The 16280-nt window shown below is 43.2% G+C and overlaps 1 protein-coding gene across 2 annotated transcripts in view; it reads right to left on the reverse strand.

Moving 5' to 3' along the window:
* The window catches only part of LOC138314170 (protein SpAN-like), a 52418-nt gene that overhangs the window by 21689 nt on the left and 14449 nt on the right, over positions 1 to 16280 (reverse strand). Inside the window, exon 1 of one of the 2 annotated variants that reach the window (XM_069254357.1) lies at positions 434 to 611. The exons of the other annotated variant lie outside the window; for it this stretch is intronic. Coding sequence (XP_069110458.1) covers positions 434 to 530 — 97 coding nt within the window. The 5' untranslated portion in view covers positions 531 to 611. Of the gene's footprint in view, positions 1 to 433; positions 612 to 16280 lie in introns of those variants that run through there. 2 annotated transcript variants of the gene reach the window in all.

Here is a 16280-nt window from a genome sequence, read left to right on the forward strand (position 1 = left end):
ACTTTTAGATTCACTCTTGAATATTTAATCTGTTTCAACCTACCATTACCAGACACGCGAACACGAAAAGGAAATTCAAATGGTTTTACCTAATGTAATTATATGTACATGTATATATCATCATTATTTTTTACGGGAGAAGGCGGATTATGTTTACAACTTGTGTCTAACCCCATTTGTATATAATGCGCAAAGAAAATATGTTTAATCAAATAAATCAAACGTTTATACAGCGAGAATATTGAATGCTTTTGAATCTGATTGAATAAGTTCATTGTTGGAATGGGGGTCATTAGTTTTAAGTCCATTATGTCAGTTCGTGAGTGTGAGTTAACTATGAAGCAGTCGCAAAACATTTAACAAGTCTTAGCAGCTTTATATCACAGTTCAGAAACAACACAGTAAAACATATAAAAAGGTATGATATATTTACCCTCACTTTCCTCAATGTTAGATGTTGGAGCGCAAACTGATCTTCGGATAAGGAATACAGCGATCAGAAGGAAAGAAGAATATTTTACACCTGCCATATCACTGTCGGGGTACACTTGTGGGCCCAGTACCAATCAGGTTTGTCTTGGCAGTGCATTAGTTACGTCATTTATATACAATGTATGATGAGAAAATCAGAATATTTAAATCTACGGTTAAGGCCACATTATATATAATTACACAGGTAAGTACCCCACCTGTGTCGGAATAGATAAAAGGGTTAATATTATTTACAGCAAATAGTTAATGTCGTCTAGCGACAACAAATTGAGAATTGCAAACCAGAGTATTTGCCCTTTGTTCTGGCGGTGATATAGATCTAATTTGGTTTATATTTCTATTAATAAAAAAAATTAAAAAAAAAATTAAAAAAAATATAACATATATCCCATTAAGTACATTTAACCTCTCAGTTTAGCACAAAAAGCAAATGTATTGGACCATGAAATAGTCTAGCTATTTCATAATTATATTGTTTTGTTTAAAGCTACTTTAAAAACATATCAAAATTCAATTCCTTGCTCTTAACATCACGTGCCACCTATCACGTTTTAGCTAAACGTGCCTAGCAGAGACAGGTGCGGCGAAACCATGTCTGCGAGATAAAAATTATGTCCGTGGAAACAAATTCAATTGTATTATTTCGGTCGGTTCTTTATGTTATTTTCTTAGTTCGTGATCAAGAACAAGAACAATTGTCACCAGTAGATATAAAACTCCCGTTTATATACTCCGTTGGTGACCTGTATCGATCTTTTGTTTATTAGTTCCTGGTTTTTATGCCTTATTTCTGTGATTCCCATCCCGGCTGGTGTACATGTGACCAAAGACATAAAATTGGCAATACATGGGGAAGCACGTGCACCAATTGCAGACGGTTCCATTGAATAGTGACTTTTTTATTGGTGCTGTATTAAATATGAAGGGCTCTAAAGTGTTATCCTATGCCAGGATTTTGGTTTCAATTGTCTACCGTCTTTCTAAAGTAATCATTGTTTCTTGTTTTGTTTATCACACTGGTTTAGCGTGTCTCGAATGTTCATAATAGTCTAGTTGTATTAAGGAATAACCTAAAATAATATTTTGTCTTCAATGGTACCTAGTTGTCAGAGTACAAGACGTTAGAATTCTACCAGCTACACCCATCGCCTTGAAAAAGAGAAATGAATTTGGGATATCATTTTTCTCTTCTTACTAAGTGACTTTTGATCTGGAGTTAAGCGCTCGGCGCGGTCATGAAGGCTCTATGTTCTGTCCCTTACAAAGGTCGTAGTCCCTTTAGTAGTAAAATATGTCCCTTCGTCATGTTCAGTATACAGAAAGTGGGACGACTGGCTTACCTATTGACAGTAAAAGTTACGGCAACCCTTGGAGTCTACATAATCCATCGTTTTTTGCAAAGTACTGAACGGAATCTAACATTATCCTAAATTCGTTAAATTTTCAAAATATTTGAATTCTAGAAAGGGTCACTTTAATAATGTATAAAGGATCTAATCATATTTATTAGTGTCCACTAGTTTTATCACAGTTTACAAACAATCCCGGTTTTTACAGAAACAAACCAGCACACTTGTTCTGTAAATATGTATCTTGTTCACGAACAAAGCAACAGCACAAAAATGATATGTTTATTTAGTTTTGAACAGTACTTATACAGTTAAGCTCATACAAAACACGTCTCTATTTATATACACCTATATTGTATGCAAAGAGGAACTTGGTCGGGCATTCTGTCGTGTGTACCCCTATACCACCGCTATTCAAACGGCTTCTTTGTCATTAATTATCATCATTAATTAATCGTTCTAGGTAATTGGTTTGACCCTGAGTACCGTCGCGTTGGTGTTCATTTCACTTCCTGATTCCAGGGTAATGACTTATATACCTATGTATACCAATATAAGGACTAGGTGGGACCGCATGGAAGATTTTATCACGACGCACTTCACTATATATAGAGAAAATACACAGTACTATCAGGTTCAGGTTAGATTCCCTCGTTGATTTGTCGATGCACTACTACTTCAATGTAGTAGTTCTGGAGTAGATAACACATTTTCTTCTACCTGCAATAGTGTAGCTCAAAAGACTTTTTGACAGAAAATGATGTCGTCTTTAGAGCTACAATTGGTGCCTATTACTGCTAATGGAGCAAAGTAATGATTATGCAAACCATTATAAAACGTTTGTTTGCACTTTTATCGTACTTGTTTGATATCGCTTACTTACTAGGCAATGGAACTGAACAATATATCGAATTCTCATCGAGGCATTATTTTTTTACATAATACATATGAAGGTCTTTCTGGAGGGAATTTATACGGCAAGTCCACAAATTATGAATTTGACGTCTTGTGAGCGGTACGATAGATATTAAGAATGGTAGTTATGTTAGTTTTGGATAAAAATAATATGTAAATGGATGTATACGCATAAAATAATTGGAAACCTACAAAAAAGTATAGAAAACTATGCCCGAGTGATTTTCGGAGGCAGTGCTCCACTACGACACATAGGGACCAATTCGTACCCGGCCGAAAGGTATAGTAGGCCGGGTACGTATATTCGTTCTAATTTTCTTCATACAAATTTCTCAAACAAATACCCAGTATCACTGTTCAGATGAAAATTGTAAGGGCAATGTCACCTAGTATAGTTAGAACTGGGATATACATGGAAGGTCTTTCACTCTCTCAAGGTAATGTCACTTAGTATAGATCGAGCTGGGGTACACATGGAAGATCTGTCACTCTCTCAAGATAATGTCACGTAGTATAGTTCGAGCTGGGGTGCACATGGATGGTCTGTCACTCTCTCAGTGTAATGTTACTTAGTATAGTTCAGGCTGGGTACACATGTATGGTCTGTCACTCTCTCAAGATAATGTCACGTAGTATAGTTCGAGCTGGGGTGCACATGGATGGTCTGTCACTCTCTCAGTGTAATGTTACTTAGTATAGTTCGAGCTGGAGTACACATGGACGGTGTGTCGCTCTCTCAAGATAATGTCTCTTAGTATAGTTCGAGCTGACGTACACATGGATGGTTTGTCACTCTCTCAAGGTCATGTCATCTAGTATAGTTCAGGCTGGGTATACATGTATGGTCTGTCACTCTCTCAAGGTAATGTCACTTAGTATAGTTCGAGCTTGGGTACACATGTATGGTCTGTCACTCTCTCTAGGTAATGTCACTTAGTATAGTTCGAGCTGGGGTACACATGTATGGTCTGTCACTCTCTCTAGGTAATGTCACTTAGTATAGTTCGAGCTGGGGTACACATGGAAGGTCTGTCACTCTCTCAAGGTAATGTCACTTAGTATAGTTCGAGCTGGGGTACACATGTATGGTCTGTCACTCTCTCAAGGTAATGTCACTTAGTATAGTTCGAGCTGGAGTACACATGGACGGTGTGTCGCTCTCTCAAGATAATGTCACGTAGTATAGTTCGAGCTGGGGTACACATGGATGGTCTGTCACTCTCTCAGTGTAATGTCACTTAGTATAGTTCGAGCTGGGGTACACATGTATGGTCTGTCACTCTCTCAAGGTAATGTCACTTAGTATAGTTCGAGCTGGGGTACACATGTATGGTCTGTCACTCTCTCTAGGTAATGTCACTTAGTATAGTTCGAGCTGGGGTACACATGTATGGTCTGTCACTCTCTCAAGGTAATGTCACTTAGTATAGTTCGAGCTGGGGTACACATGTATGGTCTGTCACTCTCTCAAGGTAATGTCACTTAGTATAGTTCGAGCTGGAGTACACATGGACGGTGTGTCGCTCTCTCAAGGTAATGTCACGTAGTATAGTTCGAGCTGGGGTACACATGGATGGTCTGTCACTCTCTCAGTGTATAGGTACCTAGTCACTTAGTATAGTTCGAGGCTGGGGTACACATGGAAGGTCTGTCACTCTCTCAAGGTAATGTCACTTAGTATAGTGCGAGCTGGGGTACACATGGGAGATCTGTCACTCTCTCAAGGTAATGTCACCTAGTATAGTTTGAGCTGGGGTACACATGGAAGGTCTGTCACTCTCTCTAGGTAATGTCACTTAGTATAGTTTGAGCTGGGGTACACATGGAAGGTCTGTCACTCTCTCAAGGTAATGTCACTTAGTATAGTGCGAGCTGGGGTACACATGGGAGATCTGTCACTCTCTCAAGGTAATGTCACTTAGTATAGTTTGAGCTGGGGTACACATGGAAGGTCTGTCACTCTCTCAAGGTAATGTCACTTAGTATAGTTTGAGCTGGGGTACACATGGAAGGTCTGTCACTCTCTCAAGGTAATGTCACTTAGTATAGTTGCGAGCTGGGGTACACATGGAAGGTCTGTCACTCTCTCAAGGTAATGTCACTTAGTATAGTTCGGCTGGGTACACAGGAGGTCTGTCACTCTCTCAAGGTAATGTCACTAGTAAGTTCGAGCTGGGGTACACAAGGAAGGTCTGTCACTCTCTCAAGGTAATGTCACTTAGTATAGTTCGAACTGGAGTACACATGGAAGATCTGTCACTCTCTCAAGGTAATGTTACTTGGTATAGTTTGAGCTGGGGTACACATGGAAGATCTGTCACTCTCTCAAGGTAATGTCATCTAGTATAGTTCAGGCTGGGTACACATGTATGGTTTGTCACTCTCTCAACGTCATGTCATCTAGGATAGTTCAGGCTTGGTACACATGTATGGTCTGTCACTCTCTCAATGTAATGTCACTTAGTATAGTTCGAGCTGGGGTACACATGTATGGTCTGTCACTCTCTCAAGGTAATGTCACTTAGTATAGTTCGAGCTGGAGTACACATGGACGGTGTGTCGCTCTCTCAAGATAATGTCACGTAGTATAGTTCGAGCTGGGGTGCACATGGATGGTCTGTCACTCTCTCAGTGTAATGTTACTTAGTATAGTTCGAGCTGGGGTACACATGTATGGTCTGTCACTCTCTCAAGGTAATGTCACTTAGTATAGTTCGAGCTGGGGTACACATGTATGGTCTGTCACTCTCTCAAGGTAATGTCACTTAGTATAGTTCGAGCTGGGGTACACATGTATGGTCTGTCACTCTCTCAAGGTAATGTCACTTAGTATAGTTCGAGCTGGAGTACACATGGACGGTGTGTCGCTCTCTCAAGGTAATGTCACGTAGTATAGTTTGAGCTGGGGTACACATGTATGGTCTGTCACTCTCTCAAGGTAATGTCACTTAGTATAGTTCGAGCTGGGGTACACATGGAAGGTCTGTCACTCTCTCAAGGTAATGTCACTTAGTATAGTTCGAGCTGGGGTACACATGGAAGATCTGTCACTCTCTCAAGGTAATGTCACTTAGTATAGTTCGAGCTGGGGTACACATGGAAGATCTGTCACTCTCTCAAGGTAATGTCACATAGTATAGTTCGAGCTGGGGTACACATGGAAGATCTGTCACTCTCTCAAAGTAATGTCACTTAGTATAGTTCGAGCTGGGGTACACATGGAAGATCTGTCACTCTCTCAAGGTAATGTCACTTAGTATAGTTCGAGCTGGGGTACACATGGAAGATCTGTCACTCTCTCAAGGTAATGTCACTTAGTATAGTGCGAGCTGGGGTACACATGGAAGATCTGTCACTCTCTCAAGGTAATGTTACTTGGTATAGTTCGAGTTGGGGTACACATGGATGGTCTGTCACTATCTAATGGTAATGTCACCTAGTATATATCGAGTTGGGGTACACATGGATGGTCTGTCACTCTCTCAAGGTCATGTCATCTAGTATAGTTAAGGCTGGGTACACATGGATGGTCTGTCACTCTCTCAAGGTCATGTCATCTAGTATAGTTCAGGCTGGGTACACATGTATGGTCTGTCACTCTCTCAGGGTAATGTCACTTAGTATAGTTCGAGCTGGAGTACACATGGACGGTGTGTCGCTCTCTCAAGATAATGTCACGTAGTATAGTTCGAGCTGGGGTGCACATGGATGGTCTGTCACTCTCTCAAGGTAATGTCACTTAGTATAGTTCGAGCTGGGTACACATGGACGGTCTGTCACTCTCTCAAGGTAATGTCACGTAGTATAGTTCGAACTGGGGTATACATGGAAGATCTGTCACTCTCTCAAGTGTATCATCATAGTATAGTTCGAGCTGCTGGGTACACATGGATGGTCTGTCACTCTCTCATGGTATGTCACTTAGTATAGTTCGAGCTGGGTACACATGGAAGGTCTGTCACTCTCTCAAGATAATGTCACTTGGTATAGTTCGAGCTGGGGTACACATGGAGGGTCTGTCACTCTCTCTAGGTAATGTCACCTAGCTAGATAGTATAGTTCAGGCTGGGGTACACATGGAAGGTCTGTCACTCTCTCAAGGTAATGTCACTTAGTATAGTGCGAGCTGGGGTACACATGGGAGATCTGTCACTCTCTCAAGGTAATGTCACTTAGTATAGTGCGAGCTGGGGTACACATAGAGGGTATGTCACTCTCTCAAGGTAATGTCACTTAGTATAGTGCGACACTAGAGGGTATGGGGTACACATAAAGGAGCTGGGTACACATGGAAGATCTGTCACTCTCTCAGTGTATATTCATAGTATAGTTCGAGCTGGGGTACACATGGATGGTCTGTCACTCTCTCATGGTAATGTCACTTGGTATAGTTCGAGCTTGGGTACACATGGAAGGTCAGTCACTCTCTCAAGATAATGTCACTTGGTATAGTTCGAGCTGGGGTACACATGGAGGGTCTGTCACTCTCTCTCTAGGTAATGTCACTTAGTATAGTTCGAGCTGGGGTACACATGGAAGGTCTGTCACTCTCTCTAGGTAATGTCACGTAGTATAGTTCGAGCTGGGGTACACATGGAAGGTCTGTCACTGTCAAGGGTAATGTCACTTAGTATAGTGCGAGCTGGGGTACACATAGAGGGTATGTCACTCTGAAAGTAATTTCACTTAGTAAAGTTCGAGCTGGGGTACACAAGGAAGGTCTGTCACTCTCTCAAGGTAATGTTACTTGGTATAGTCTCGAGCTGGGGTACACATGGAAGATCTGTCACTCTCTCAAGGTAATGTTACTTGGTATAGTTCGAGCTGGGGTACACATGGATGGTCTGTCACTATCTAATGGTAATGTCACCTAGTTATGGTATATATCGAGTTGGGGTACACATGGACAGGTCTGTCACTCTCGGACAAGGTCATTGTCATCTAGTATAGTTCAGGCTGGGTACACATGTCATGGTCTTGTCACTCTCTCAAGGTCATGTCATCTAGTATAGTTTCAGGCCTGGGTACACATGTATGTGTCTGTCACTCTCTCAAGGTCAATGTCATCTTAGGATAGTTCAGGCTGGGTACAGCATGTATGGTCTGTCACTCTCTCAATGTAATGTCACTTTAGTATAGTTCGAGCTGGGGTACACATGTATGGTCTGTCACTTCTCAAGGTAATGTCACTTACGTAGTATAGTTCGAGCTGGAGTTACACATGGGACGGTGTGTCGCTCTCTCAAGATAATGTTCACGTAGTATAGTTCGAGCTGGGGGAGTGCACATGGATGGTCTGTCACTCTCTCAGTGTAATGTTACTTAGTATAGTTCGAGCTGGGGTACAACATGTATGGTCTGTCACTCTCTCTAGGTAATGTCACTTAGTATAGTTCGAGCTGGGTACACATGTATGGTCTGTCACTATCTCAAGGTAATGTCACTTAGTATAGTTCGAGCTTGGGGTTAATATGTATGCGTCTGTCACTCTCTCAAGGTAATGTCACTTAGTATAGTTCGAGCTGGGGTACACATGTATCAAGGTCTGTCACTCTCTCAAGGTAAATGTCACTTAGTATAGTTCGAGCTGGAGTACACATGGACGGTGTGTCGCTCTCTAATGTAATGTCACGTTAGTATAGTTCGAACTGGGGTATACAATGGAAGATCTGTCACTCTCTCAGTGTATATTCATAGTATAGTTCGAGCTGGGGTACATCATGGATGGTCTGTCACTCTCTCAAGGTAATGTCACTTGGTATACTTTCAAGATAAAGCTGGGGTACAACATGGGAGATCTGTCACTCTCTCAAGGTAATGTCACTTAGTATATTTTATGCGAGCTGGGGTACATCAAGGGAGTGCGATCTGTACACACTCTGCTCAAGGGTAATGTCACCTAGTATAGAAGTTTGAGCTGGGGTACACATGGAAGGTCTGTCACTCTCGTCAAGGTAATGTCACCTTAGTATAGTGCGCGCTGGGGTACACATGGAGGATCTGTCACTCTCTCAAGGGTAAATGTCACTTAGTATAGTGCGAGCTGGGGTACACATAGAGGGTATGTCACTCTGAAAGTAATTTTACTTAGTAAAGTACGAGCTGGGGTACACAAGGAAGGTCATGTCACACTCAGGTAATGTTACTCAAGGTAATGTCACTACTCTCAAGGCATTACTTGGGGTTCGAGTCTGGGGGGTACACATGGAAGATCTGTCACTATCTAATTGTAATTGTCACCTAGTATATAAGTTGGTGTAGCACATGTACTTGGTATAGTTCAATGGTCATGTCATCTATGGCTGGGTTCAGGCTGGGTACACATGGATGGTCATGTCAATCTCTCATGCGGGTAATGTCATCTTAGTATAGCGTTCGAGCCTGGTGGGGTACACATGTATGGTCTGTCACTCTCTCAAGGTAATGTCCAATTGCTAGTATAGAGTTCAGGCTGGGGTACACATGGATGGTCTGTCACTCTCTCAAGGTCATGTCATCTAGTATAGTTCAGGCTGGGTACACATGGAATGGTCTGTCACTCTCTCAAGGTAATGTCATCTAGTATTAGCTCAGGTGAGGGTACACATGGTATGGTCTGTCACTCTCTCAAAGGTGCATGTCATTCGAGCTGGGGTATATATGTATGGTCACTCTATCAAGGTATATGTCACACATGTTCGAGCTTGGGTTTTATGATGTCTGTCACTCTCTCCCAGGTGTTCGTTAGGTCAACTAGTAATAGTTTCAGTGCTGGGGTACAACATCGTAATAGGTCTTTCACGCCTTTTCTCTATGGTATTCGTCACACTACTAGGTTAGTTCGGAGCTTGGGTACACAAGTATGGTCTGTCACTCTCTCAGAATCGGGAGGATTGAGGGGTCATGTCATCTAGGATAGTACTCATGCTTGGGTCACATGTCATGGTCTGTCACTCTCTCAAGAGGTTATGTCATCAGTAGCTATAGTTTCAGAGCTGGTAGTACACATAGAGGTCTGTCACTCTCTTCTCTCGAACGTTATCGTCACTCTAGTTATAGTTCGTGTGGGGCTGCAACAAGGATGGTATGTCCACTTCTCTCACGGTGTAATTGTCCATCTAGTATTTGTTCGAGCTGGGGATACACATGGCATCTGGTCTTCTGTCACTCTCTCATCGGTAATGTCACTTAGTATAGTTCGAGCTGGGGTACACATGGGATAGTGTTCTGTCACTTCTCTCAGCGGTTATGTCACTACTAGTTATAGTTCGCACGCAGCTGGGCGGTACACATCGGCAAGGTCAGTCTTCAGTCTATCAAGGTAATGTCTCATAGGTTATAGTTTCGAGCTGGGTACAACATAGAGGGTCTGTCGACTCTCTCTCAGGTAATGTCAAACTAGGCTAGTTAGTATAGTTCGAGCTGGGGTACACATTTGGAACGGGTCTGTCTCAAGGTAATTTCACTATCTCAGGCTTGGTACACAGGTAATGTTCTCCTTAATGTATAAGTTCGAGCTGGAGTACACTCATGACGATGGGTGTCGCTCTCTCAGGTAATGTCACGTATGTATAGGATTCGAATGGGGTACACACCACATGGATGACTCTGTCACTCTCTCAGGGGTAATGTTACTTGGTATAGTTCGAGCTGGAGTACACATGGAAGGTCCTGTCACTCTCTCACAAGGTACATGTCACTTTGTATAGTTCGAGCTGGGGGTACCGGAGTACATGGAGGGTCTGTCACTCTCTCAGTGTAATTTCATATATATTAGTTTCGAGCTGGGGTACACAAGGAAGGTCATGTCACTCTCCTCTAAAAAGGTAATGTCACTTAGTATAGTTCGAGCTTGGGTACAACATGGGATGGTCTGTCACTCTATCAAGGTAATGTCACTAAAGTATAGTTCGAGCTGGGTAACACATGGGAGATGGTCTGTCACTCTCTCAAGGTCATGTCACTCTTAGTATAGTTCAGGGCGCTGGGGTACACATTGAAGGTCTGTCATCTCTCTCTAAGGTAATGTCCACTTTAGTATATATAGTTCGAGCTGGGGTACACATGTTATGGTCTGTCACTCTCTCAAGGTAATGTCACTTAGTATAGTTCGTAGCTGGGGTTACACATGGATGGTCTGTCACTCTCTCAACGGGTAATGTCACTTAGTATAGTTCGAGCTGGGGTACACATGGATGGTCTGTCACTATCTCAAGGTAATGTTACTTAGTATAGTTCGAGCTGGGGTACACATGGAATGGTCTGTCACTCTCTCAAGGTAATGTTTCACTTAGTATAGTTCGAGCCTGGGTACATATGGGTACGGTCTGTCACTCTCTCAAGGTAATGTCATTAGTTATAGTTCGAGCTTGGGGGTGACACATGGAAGGTCCTGGTCAGTCAGGTTAAATCAGTAAGTACAGTAATGTCACTTAGTATAGTATTCGGCTGGGTACACATGTATGGTCTGTCACTCTATACAAAGGTAATGTCCACTTAGTATAGTTCGAGCTGGGGTACACATGGAAGGTCTGTCACTCTCATTCATGGTTAATCATGTTATCTAGATATTAATAGTTCAGGACTGGGTACACATGGATGGTCTGTCACTCTCTCAAGGCTCATGTCATCCTCGTATAGTTCGGGGATTGCGGGTACACATGGTATGGTCTGTCACTCCTCTCAAGGTTAATGTCACTTAGTATAGTGCGAGCTGGGGTACACATGGGAGAATCTGTCACTCTCTCAAGGTCATGTCATTTAGTATAGTTCAGGCTGGGTACACATGGGACGGTCTGTCCACTCTCCATCAAGGTCATGTCATCTAGTATAGTTCAGGCTGGGGTACACATGGGTTGGACGGTCTGTCACTCTCTCAAGGTCATGTACTTCATAGTTTCGACTAGTACACATAGTTCGACTCGGCTGGGGGGTACTACATGTTCGAGTTGGGATCTGTCACTATATCAAGGTAATGTCACTTAGTATAGTTCCGAGCTGAGGGTACAACATGGTTGGTCTGTCAACTCTGTCAAGGTCATGTCATCTAGTATAGTGTTCAGGCTGGGTATACATGGGACGGTTATGTCACGTCTCAAGGTTATGTCATCTAGTATAGTGCAGAGCTGGGTACCACATGGATGGGTGCTGTCACTCTCTCCAAGGTAATGTCTTCATAGTATAGTTCAGGCTGGGTACACATGGAAGGTCTGTCACTCTCTCAAGGTAATGTAATCTTAGTAATAGTTCGAGCTGGGGTACACATGGATGGTCTGTCACTCTCTCAAGGTAATGTCACTTGTTTAGTTCGATGTATGGGGTACACAATGGAAGCTGGGTACACAATGGGTCTGTCACTCTCTCAAGGTCATGTCATCTAGCTTATAGTTCAGGACTTGGGTACACATGTATGGTCATGTCAATCTCTCAAGGTATGTCACCCCCCTTAGTATAGTTCGGAGCTGGGGTACACATGTATGGTCTGTCACTCTCTCAAGGTTAATGTCACTTAGTATATAGCTTCAGAGCTGGGTATACATGGAACATGGAACGGTCTGTCAACTCTCTCAAGGTCATGTCATCTAGTATAGTGTGCGAGCTGGGGTACACATGGGAAGGTCTGTCACTCTCTCAAGGTAATGTCATCTAGTATAGTTCGAGCTGGGATCTGTACACATGGATGGTCTGTCTCACTCTCTCAAGGTAATGTCACTTAGTATAGTTCGAGCTGGGGTACACATGGATGGTCTGTCACTCTCTCTCAAGGTAATGTCACTTAGTATAGTTCGAGCTGGGCGTACACATGGATGGTCTGTCACTCTCTCAAGGTCATGTCTATCTTATTTCGATTAGTTCGTCTCAAGAGGCTGGGGTAGCTGGGGTACACATGGAAGGTCTGTCACTCTCTCAAGGTAATGTCACTTAGTATAGTTCGAGCTGGGGTACACATGGAGGGTCTGTCACTCTCTCTAGGTAATGTCACCTAGCTAGATAGTATAGTTCTGAGCTGGGGTACACATGGAAGGTCTGTCACTCTCTCTAGGTAATGTCACTTAGTATAGTAGTTGAGCTGGGGTACACATGGAAGGTCTGTCACTCTCTCAAGGTAATGTCACTTAGTATAGTGCGAGCTGGGGTACACATATGGATGTCAGGTCAAGGTAATGTCACTTGAGTATAGTGCGATCTGGGGTCACATAAGGGTAACTCTGTGCATCACTTAGTATAAGTTCGAGCTGGGGTACACATGGAAGGTCTGTCACTCTCTCAAGGTAATGTCACTTAAGTATAGTTCGAGCTGGGTACACATGGATGGTCTGTCACTCTCTCAAGGTAATGTGTACTTAGTATAGTTCGAGCAGCTGGGGTAACATAAAACACATGGTATGGTCTGTCACTCTCTCAATAGGTAATGTCACTTAGTATAGTTCGAGTTGGGGTACACATGGATGGTTCTGTCACTCTCTCAAGGTAATGTCACCTCAGTATAACTTCGAGTTCAGGCTGGGTATGGACGGTCTGTCGACTCTCTGGGGTACTAGTATAGTTCAGGCTGGGTATAGTAGGTCTGTCACTCTCTCAAGGTAATGTCACTTAGTATAGTTCGAGCTGGGTACACATATGGTCTGTCACTCTCTCAGGTAATGTCACTAGTATAGTTCGAGCTGGGGTACACATGGATGGGTCACTCTCTCAGGTAATGTCACTCTAGTATAGTTCGAGCTGGGTACACATGGACGGTCTGTCACTCTCTAGTCATGTCACTTAGTTAGTATAGTTCGAGCTGGGGTACACATGGAAGGTCTGTCACTCTCTCAAGGTAATGTCACTTAGTATAGTTCGAGCTGGGGTACACATGGAGGTCTGTCACTCTCTCAAGGTAATGTCACTTAGTATAGTTCGAGCTGGGTACACATGGATGGTCTGTCACTCTCTCAAGGTAATGTCACTTAGTATAGTTCGAGCTGGGGTACACATGGAAGGTCTGTCACTCTCTCAAGGTAATGTCACTTAGTATAGTTCGAGCTGGGGTACACATGTATGGTCTGTCACTCTCTCTAGGTAATGTCACTTAGTATAGTTCGAGCTGGGGTACACATGTATGGTCTGTCACTCTCTCAAGGTAATGTCACTTAGTATAGTTCGAGCTGGGGTACACATGATGGTCTGTCACTCTCTCAGGTAATGTCACTTAGTATAGTTCGAGCTGGGGTACACATGGATGGTCTGTCACTCTCTCAAGGTAATGTCACTTAGTATAGTTCGAGCTGGGGTACACATGGATGGTCTGTCACTCTCTCTCAAGGTAATGTCACTTAGTATAGTTCGAGCTGGGTACACATGTAGGTCTGTCATCTCTCTCAAGTAATGTCACTTAGTATAGTTCGAGCTGGGGTACACATGGATGGTCTGTCACTCTCTCAAGGTAATGTCACTTAGTAGTATAGTTCGAGCTGGGGTACACATGGAAGGTCTGTCACTCTCTCAAGGTAATGTCACTTAGTATAGTTCGAGCTGGGGTACACAGGATGGTCTGTCACTCTCTCAAGGTAATGTCACTTAGTATAGTTCGAGCTGGGTACACATGGAGGTCTGTCACTCTCTCAAGTAATGTAATGTCGAGCTGGGGTCACATGGAGGTCTGTCACTCTCTCAAGGTAATGTCACTTAGTATAGTTCGAGCTGGGGTACACATGGAATGGTCTGTCACTCTCTCAAGGTAATGTCACTTAGTATAGTTCGAGCTGGGGTACACATGGAAGGTCTGTCACTCTCTCAAGGTAATGTCACTTAGTATAGTTCGAGCTGGGGTACACATGGATGGTCTGTCACTCTCTCAAGGTAATGTCACTTAGTATAGTTCGAGCTGGAGTACACATGGACGGTGTGTCGCTCTCTCAAGGTAATGTCACTAGTTAGTATAGTTCGAGGCTGGGGTACACATGGAAGGTCTGTCACTCTCTCAAGGTAATGTCACTTAGTATAGTTCGAGCTGGGGTACACATGGATGGTCTGTCACTCTCTCAAGGTAATGTCACTTAGTATAGTTCGAGCTGGGGTACACATGGAAGGTCTGTCACTCTCTCAAGGTAATGTCACTTAGTATAGTTCGAGCTGGGGTACACATGGATGGTCTGTCACTCTCTCAAGGTAATGTCACTTAGTATAGTTCGAGCTGGGGTACACATGGATGGTCTGTCACTCTCTCAAGGTAATGTCACTTAGTATAGTTTGAGCTGGGGTACACATGGAAGGTCTGTCACTCTCTCAAGGTAATGTCACTTAGTATAGTTCGAGCTGGGGTACACATGGAAGGTCTGTCACTCTCTCAAGGTAATGTCACTTAGTATAGTTCGAGCTGGGGTACACATGGAAGGTCTGTCACTCTCTCAAAGTAATGTCACTTAGTATAGTTCGAGCTGGGGTACACATGGTACACATGGTCTGTCACTCTCTCAAGGTAATGTCACTTAGTATAGTTCGAACTGGAGTACACATGGAAGATCTGTCACTCTCTCAAGGTAATGTTACTTAGTATAGTTCGAGCTGGGGTACACATGGAAGATCTGTCACTCTCTCAAGGTAATGTCACTTAGTATAGTTCGAGCTGGGGTACACATGGAAGATCTGTCACTCTCTCAAGGTAATGTTACTTGGTATAGTTCGAGCTGGGGTACACATGGATGGTCTGTCACTCTCTCATAGGTAATGTCACTTAGTATAGTTCGAGCTGGGGTACACATGTATGGTCTGTCACTCTCTCAAGGTAATGTCACTTAGTATAGTTCGAGCTGGGGGTACACTGGTATGGTCTGTCACTCTCTCAAGGTAATGTCACTTAGTATAGTTCGAGCTGGGGTACACATGGATGGTCTGTCACTCTCTCAAGGTAATGTCACTAGTATAGTTCGAGCTGGGGTACACATGGATGGTTTGTCACTCTCTCAAGGTCATGTCATCTAGTATAGTTCAGGCTGGGTATACATGTATGGTCTGTCACTCTCTCAAGGTAATGTCATCTTAGTATAGTTCGAGCTGGGTACACATGGATGGTCTGTCACTCTCTCAAGGTAATGTCACTAGTATAGTTCGAGCTGGGTACACATGGATGGTCTGTCACTCTCTCAAGGTAATGTCACTAGTATAGTTCGAGGCTGGGGTACACATGGATGGTCTGTCACTCTCTCATGTAATGTCACTTAGTATAGTTCGAGCTGGGGTACACATGGATGGTCTGTCACTCTCTCAAGGTAATGTCACTTAGTATAGTTCGAGCTGGGGTACACATGTATGGTCTGTCACTCTCTCAAGGTAATGTCACTTAGTATAGTTCGAGCTGGGGTACACATGTATGGTCTGTCACTCTCTCAAGGTAATGTCACTTAGTATAGTTCGAGCTGGGGTACACATGGATGGTCTGTCACTCTCTCAAGGTAATGTCACTTAGTATAGTTCGAGCTGGGGTACACATGTATGGTCTGTCACTCTCTCAAGGTAATGTCACTTAGTATAGTTCGAGCTGGGTACACATGTATGGTCAACATG

This window comes from Argopecten irradians, chromosome 2, assembly GCF_041381155.1.
Source record: "Argopecten irradians isolate NY chromosome 2, Ai_NY, whole genome shotgun sequence".
NCBI lineage: Eukaryota > Metazoa > Mollusca > Bivalvia > Pectinida > Pectinidae > Argopecten > Argopecten irradians.